At 39.2% G+C, this 8,021-nt stretch overlaps 1 protein-coding gene across 1 annotated transcript; it reads right to left on the bottom strand.

The window, feature by feature from the left end:
- Positions 1-1,874: 1,874 nt before the first annotated feature.
- Positions 1,875-2,834, bottom strand: LOC102369073 (olfactory receptor 10A7-like). The gene has a single exon (XM_014524915.1). The coding sequence runs from the start codon at positions 2,832-2,834 to the stop codon at positions 1,875-1,877; it is 960 nt and encodes a 319-aa protein (XP_014380401.1).
- Between the last annotated feature and the right edge of the window lie 5,187 nt (positions 2,835-8,021).

The following is an 8,021-nucleotide window of genomic DNA, read 5'->3' as shown; positions in this document are numbered from 1 at the left end:
CACTTGTAGTCCAACATGAAGGCACTCAGCTTGGTCCAAATTTTCTTTCATCTTTAAGATGCCTCATTGGTACATAAGTGTGATCCTACTTCACCTGGCACAAGTTCCCACAGAACTGTTAATGCAATGGGTAGGTGAGTCAACTGAAAAAGTGGTGGAGTCTTCCCTCTTCCTCTGCAATGTTGTTTGTGTGTGTGTGTGATGTGCTCTGAAGGTTAATATAAAGGCCTATTATAAAATTTGGTGTGTTAACAGTTTCTCAAATCTTGGACAGGGTGGAATAGGATCAGAGTTGGTTGTCTAAGTAGCTGTTAGGGACTTGAGAAATGAAATAGGATTTGGTCCATGGCTTATACTCCCTTCACTCAGAAGTATTTTTTCCTCTTAAATTATATACTCATTGGTTAAAGAACAGAAATAATTTTGGTTACAGGAATCTGTACCCTGGAATTCCCTCTCTCAGCTTAATGACATATCTATCAGGAGTCAGGGCAGCAAGAAGGCTAAATTGCCCTGGTTATCTAGTGGACCTTGTTGCCAACAGCCTGTTTGTAGCTGGCCTCAGTTACCTGGATGGGCATGTCAATTTAATGATAAGTAGCCACAAGTATTTTAGTAACAACCTCATAGTTTTAACTGGTGTGAAAAAGAAAACAACAGTTCTGTTAATTGGTCAATTCTAGCATTTGGGGAATTTTTTTTTTTTAAGTGTAGGCACTGAAATTTCTCTGTTAAAGAAATTCTGGAAAAATAATTTAGAAACCTGAATGAATTGCATTCTGAAAAAGTAAATGTGTGTTATTGCATATTAATATTTAGACATAATAGAATTTCCATGTTTAACAAATTAATAATTCTATAATATTAAAAACCAAATTGCTTTGTAACAGACTAAGAGAATAATAACAAATACTTTAAAATGTTCCTATTGTGTTATATAAAAATGAATATATTGAAGTAATTTATTTAAAATAAAAGGTTTTCTGCTTAAACAAATAATATATATTTTTCATGAAAACATTCTCTTTCTAGTTTTAGGTCTCTGTATTTTTCTTAACGTTAGTATGGCTCTCTTTGTTATACAGACCCAATGAAAACATTTGTTTAATAACTTTTTGGGAGATCCCTGTGATTTTAGCAAAACTAAGACTTTCATGGGAAGTACCTACTTTTCTCTTTCTTAATTTTTTTGGAATTGGTATGAATTTTGGGGGAAAAAAAAAACTTTCTGGTAAAATAATCAGCCCTACTGTGATGAAATCCTCCCCCCTCCCCCCACCCCGCACCGTAAGTAAGAGTGCTGACAACTACGAAAAATATGGAAAACCCAAGTAAAAAGTTGCTTCAAAAATTAAATATTCATTTAAAAGTTTGCAACTTGTGAGATGTCAATGTTCAGAAGGATGAAGTCTTTTTTCTTCTTTGTTACAGAACTCACTTCCATTTCCATGCATTTTTATTACTGTACGCTAACTGTTTCCTTCATATCATAGATATACATAAAATGCAAGGGATGGTATGTTCAAGAAGGCCTAAGGAAAATTTTAGGCGAACTGAAAATCTATGCGATCAGGGTTCTGACTCTCTTAATCCAGTTTGACAATCCAAGGCAAAGTGACATGTTCAAGGTCATGATGGGACCTTGTGTCAGAGTCAAGCTCTGGAACCAGATTTCCTTCACCACAAGGATATCCTCTCTCTAATGAAAGGACTATGCATTCTATAATCAAGTCTTTTTTTTTTCTTTCTCTTCATCAGCTGCCCTTCTACATGACAACGTGCTTTTCTCTGGAGGTGTGTGCACCTTGAGGTTCACATCAGTGTTTGCAGAAAGCTGGAGAAAGTTTCCCTATTGTGATATCTAATTAAAATGTCTATATTTTCTGTGAGATCAATTTCCTTCCCAGTGCCCTCTTCAGAGCACCTTTCACCTCATTGTTCCTCAGGCTGTAGATTATAGGGTTCAACATTGGGGTTATGACCGTGTAGAACAGCGACAGGAGTTTCTTGATGTCTGGAGAGTAGCTGGACTTTGGCCAGAGATACACCAGGCTACCACTCCCATAGAACAATGTCACCACAGTGAGGTGTGAAGAACAGGTGGAGAAAGCTTTACGCCTTCCCTCAGATGACGGTATCCTCAGGATTGTGGTGATGATGCGGATGTAGGAGACCAGGATCAGTGTTAAGGGAAACAAGCAGACTAGGAGTGTGGAGGCCATGATTTGCATCTCATACAGGTAAGTGTCACTACAGACTAGCTGCAGCAATGCTGGCGCATCACAGAAAAAATGATTCACTTTGTTGGGGCCACAGAATGGCATGTTGAAGATCCAGACTGTCTGAAGCAGAGAAACGAAAGCTCCAGTTATCCAGATTGCACCCACTACCTTACAACAGAATCGCTGGTTCATGATAGTACTATAGTGCAAGGGGTTGCAGATGGCTGTGTGGCAGTCATAGGCCATAGCTGCTAAGATGAAGCACTCTGCGCAACCAAAGGAAAAGAAGAAGTACATTTGCAGTGCACAGCCAGTAAATGAGATACTCTTATCCTCTGCCAGGAGGTCAACCAGCATCTTGGGCACTGTGTCCAAAGTAAAACAGATCTCAATGAAGGACAAGTTCTTGAGGAAGAAGTACATGGGGGACTGTAGGGCACAGTCCACCATGATGATCATGATGATGAAGATATTCCCAACTATTGTAATCAAATACATTAATAGGATCATGGAAAACAGCATGCCCCGTAAGTGTGAGACATTTCCAAACCCCAGGAGGATGAATTCAGTCATGGAGGTTTGGTTCCACCACATTTCTTCACTGTGCTTCATCTGTAAAAGTAATGAAAACAGAGAGGGTTATGGAGATATACTTCCCAAGACACATAAAAGCAAACAGTAATTTATGGGGACAATATGGTGTTTATTCAGTAATTTTTTTATTGCAGATAAATGCAATAATTTGTTTACAAATATCTAGTTGGTTTAATAAAAAGATATCACCTCTTCCACAAGTTTTGATTCCAGTAATTTATGGCACATTTTTGGGAAAGCAACTTCAGACAAACTATAAAAGGACTTGATTTTCAGTTGGTGAATGAATATGTCACTTTAGGTGTTCAATATATTTAGGGGTGGGGTTGTGGAAGAACCCCCCACCCCCAAATATATGGTGGGCTGGAAGAATCCTTCAGCTCTCTGGGTAACAAACTAGAGAATGCTGAGTGCCAAGCATCCTACTACTGAATGACCCCCTGGAAAATAAAAGACTATTGCTGATGGAGTAATAATTTGAACAATCTCTATAACAGTGCTGAAGATTTTGGCTTCAGACTTTGCTGAGAATGATTACACCAATACTGCTGGAGAAGGTTTCAGTTCTTCTGATTGGCTTTGGGTAAAAATAAATAAATAAATAAAATATTAAAAATAATTTGCAACTCTACCATAGCAAATGAGATTAGTCCTTCTTTCAGGAACTGTTTGTTCAGTGGTCTTTAATCTACCAGAGGAAGCCAAGTGTGTTTAGGAGTGGAGAGGAATAGGAGGCATCATAGATGCACATCAGAAAATTAAGAAAGGCTTTTTTTTCCATTGCTGTTCCCTTGTTCATGTCTCTCTTGTCTGGACTTCAATAGATACTGAACTCCAAGTCTGCTTCTGAAGTTGTAACTCAGGATTCTCCTTTTAGAGTGGTACAGCATGACAGAACCTCATAGAATGATAGAAAATGAGGGTTGGAAGGGACCTCAGGAGATCACATCTAGTCACCCCCCTGCTCAAAGCAGGACCAGCCCCAGCTAGATAATTTCAGCCAGGGCTTTGTCAAGCTGGGTCTTAAAATCTCCAAGAATGGAGAGTCCACAACCTCTCTGAGTAATGTTCCAGTGTTTCACCATCCTCTTACTGAGAATTTTTTTCCTAATATCTAACCTAAACTTCCCTTGCTGCAACTTGAGACCATTGCTCCTTGTTCTGTCATCTGCCACCACTCAGAACAGTCTAGCTCCATCCTCTTTTGAACCCCTCTTTAGGTAGTTAAAGAGTGCTATCAAATCAACCCCTCCTCCCCACCCAAGTCTTCTCTGTTATGGGATTTTTTCCTCATCCATGCTAGCTAAATCAGGAACTCCAACAGCATAAATACTAAAATATCTATGTGGATGTCAATTGTAGAAAAATTATGGTTACAGAGCATTGCTATAGGTTATCTAATCCAACCCCCAGCTCAAGACAAGATTATGTATATCCTGTCAATGCCAGACAAATGTTTGTCCTACCTGCCCTTGAAAAGATTCCAATGATGGCTATTCTAAAACCTTTTATGCATTTGGTTACTGTGTTTATCTACCCTCATAGTTTGAAATCCTTCATAATAATAACCCTAGCTCTACCCTATCAGATCCAATTGCCATCCTTGTTACAAATATGCTTTTTATATTTGAAATTTATTATTTCACTCTTTGTTTTTATGCTAAATGACTCCACTTCTGTCAAGCTTCTCTAATATGTCATATTTTTACATATGTCTCTCTGTCTTTCCCCCCTGTCCTCTGGGCTCTTCTCAGTCTACCTACACCTTTCTTCAAGTGTAATGCCCCTAACGGGATACAGCGCTCACAGAGTGGAAGAATCATTTAATAAGGGTGGCATATGCAAGTGGCATGACTATATTTCAGTGTTCTATTAGATTGTTTTGCAACAATACTATGTTTTATTCCTATGAAGCCTCTGGTTTACTGTAACCCCTACATCATTTCCTGCAGTACTGTAGCCTATCCAGTCATTTACATTTTGTATTTTTGCATTTGGTATAAGTATAGGGCCTTGTAATTTTCCTAATCCTGACATCTAAATTTCCTGCTGCCCCACCCAACTTTGCTGTCATTACAAATGCAATATGTATGCATTCAACTGCATCTTCCGCATTCAACTGCATCTTCCAAAACATTAATAAAGATCTGGAACAGTTCTGAACCCATGACAGATTGCCTGTAGGCTCCTATTTGTTACCTCCCCCAAATTTGACATTAAGCCATTGATGACTAGACTTTGAGCATGACAGCCCAACCAGTTATACACCCACATTACAATATTTTAATTCAGACATTTCCTTAGTTTACATGTGCACATTCACCTACATAGGTATGAGTGCTTGTTGATTTATGTATGTGCAAGTAAGTATAACCCGCCCCACCCAAAGATATACACATCTTATACACTGTATAACACAATGCCAATCTCTGTTTATTTCTGTACCAGCATAACAAAAATTGGTTCTCTTAATATGGATTAAGTACATACTCTGTGCAAGATCATATAAACTTTTAGACCTACAGCTAAGTCCTATTTTGCTTTATGCTCTTATGTGGGATGTACATAACAACCATAACTGCTGTTTTTGTCACTTACGCACAGTTTGGAATTTCATTTTGCCCAACAGCTTAGTGGCCAAGACATTTACACAGGGGAAAGAACCCCACATTTTAAGCTCCTCTTCTCCAGATTAGGTTTAAATTTATATATCCTGCTGGCCAAAGTGCTTTAAGAGCCAAGTGCCACCTAGCCATTTTTTCAGACTCTCTCTAGCCCTCCTCTTGAAGTTGGCCCACCGCAACATGCATTTAAAGGACAAACAGTAGTGGGAACATTTCTGCCCTACAGGTAGCAAGAGCCCAGACTACAAGCGCCCCAGTGTCCCTTCCTTTCCAGGTGAGGTGCCATCTCACTAAGCTACATACTCATGGCTTAGTTTCTTCACTCTCAGCCCCAAATACCTCCCTCTTTTGACTGCACAGAATGGGCCAGCTTTAAGAAGATGGGTGGAAAGTGGCTGGGAAAATACTTGAGTGTTAGTGGTTGGAGCACTCCACTAGGAAACAGATGTAGGTTTAACCCCCTCTGGGTGTGGGAGCCTGAAGTCTTGGTTCCCTTTCTCTGGATGAGTGCACTAGCTCTAAGGTGTTGGACTTCAACATAAGAGGGTGAGCCCTCCGTGCCCCACCCCTGCAGTGCTGCTAACATGTCAGGAGTTACCTGGTCTTATCTGTGTGTAACTAAGCAATTCTCTTTTACTGTGCAGCTGCCCAGATAAATCATGCCATGGTCTTGTCTGTACAGAGCTGAATCCCACATTATGTGCAAGAGCCAAAAGCTGCAGTTATGCAGCTGCATGTGGGCCATTTAGGATCAAAAAGCAAAATAAGATTGGGCTTGCACTGTCTACCTTGTACCTCATTTGCAAACTGATTAGCTACACTGGAAATAGAGATGAGGCGGCAGATGTCATATAAAATGAAGGAGAACTTTAAAATTAGGAAGTACTACGTAGCCATGTGCATTTTTGCCACTTGCGTGGATTTTATATTATTTCCACCTGTGCAGCTATGCATGAGTTACTGCACATAAACCCCAGAACTGATGCTGGAGGCAAAGCATTCCTTCTACCATACAACTAAGTGATCTGGTTGTTTCTCAGGGAAGTGGAAAAGCTGGGTTGTATCCCCTCTAAGGGAGTCTGAACCTGTGTCTTCTACTTCCCAGAAAGGGGACATAAGCTACATCTTGCACGCAGGTCACTCAAGTATGTGAGGCCAGAAGGAAGAGCACTTTTGACTGTAAAGTGTAAATCAGCAGGAGGGACATTATCTGCAAGGGGGGGTGGGGGTTTAGGCTCTTGTACCTACCCCTACTCCTGTCCCCTATAGTATTTCTACATTTCACATTTAATTGTGCATAAAATAGATATGCCATTCATTCAGTGACAGGGGCAAAGCATAAGGCCAGAGCCCAGAGCTCCTCCTGTCTATGATAGTGTTCATAGTGCCATGGTGGAGCCTCCTGAGCATTTTCAGAAAGGCAAGCATAGCTGAGCAGGTGTAAGTAGAATCCAAGTTCTGCAGAAGTGCTAACAATGTTACTTTGCTACATTTGTGCACATAAATAATGAATGTGTAATAGGATTTCACAAAGAGAATGTTTGTGTGTGAAATGAAAATATTACCATGAACAGACACATACACACACAGATTCTGAGGTTCATTCATTATTGTAAAACCTGGCTTAGTGAGTAGACTTCAATTACTTTACCCTACACTGATACTCAGTGTGATGCTGAATTGTATCCCTTAAGCACTCAGCAGAAATATTGCATATATACAGTCAAGCACAGAGTTTGAGCCTTATCCAGCTGCAATGAAAGTCAGAGACTGAGCCAAATCATTTTTGTATGTGGTTTGAAAATGTTCCCCGCCCTCCCATTTCCATCAAAGCAGGATCAGGCCCTTTGTCAATATCCACCTATTTTACACTCTCAATGCCCATAGTCATGCTAAGATTGTTAAAAGTCTTTATGTACATAAATATGCATATAAACAACTAGAACAATTTACAAAGTGCCAGCAGAGGTCATATACCTAATAACCATTAAGTAAAATGCTTAAACTGCCTAAATATCTTTAAAAACTAGGACCTGAATGCCTGCCCCTTTATTTCTGATTTTACAATGGAAGGTTACTAGGATTTTTCTGTTTTAACATCAGTGAAGTCATTGAAATCATATTACAAATACATTTTATATATATCCTATGTACTGGTATGCTGTAGAATTTATACCGATTTAGGTGCAGAAGTTTACAAAGACACTTTGGAAATATATCATTGTGGGGGAAACTTTTCACTCATTCAATAGTCCATTAAAATATACTAAATTATCACTTTATTATTTCTAGTTTAGACATTTCAATTATTAAAGCAAAACAAATTACAAAACCTGATATATCAAAGAAGTCTCTCGCAGATTTTTTCTAAACTTTAAAGAGGTTATTATTCTCTATTTGAATGTGAACTACCTCTCTCTGTTTGTCTCTTGGTCTACCTTTCTATCTATCCACCCAGTACCATACATATCATCATTCTTCCTTCCCTATTGTTTTTTCTTATTCATCTTGAAAGACAGCGTCTATCTCTAGCTGCCATAGGAAGTTCATCATCTACCTTTTGAAGATGGGAAGATTTTTC

The sequence above is a fragment of the Alligator sinensis genome, unplaced genomic scaffold (genome assembly GCF_000455745.1).
Source record: "Alligator sinensis unplaced genomic scaffold, ASM45574v1 scaffold79_1, whole genome shotgun sequence".
Lineage (NCBI taxonomy): Eukaryota > Metazoa > Chordata > Crocodylia > Alligatoridae > Alligator > Alligator sinensis.
This window is presented reverse-complemented; position numbering and strand designations above follow the sequence as displayed.

Coding starts and splice junctions, on each gene's coding strand:
- LOC102369073 (XM_014524915.1), bottom strand. CDS start 2,834: ATGAAGCACAGTGAAGAAATGTGGTGGAACCAAACCTCCATGACTGAA.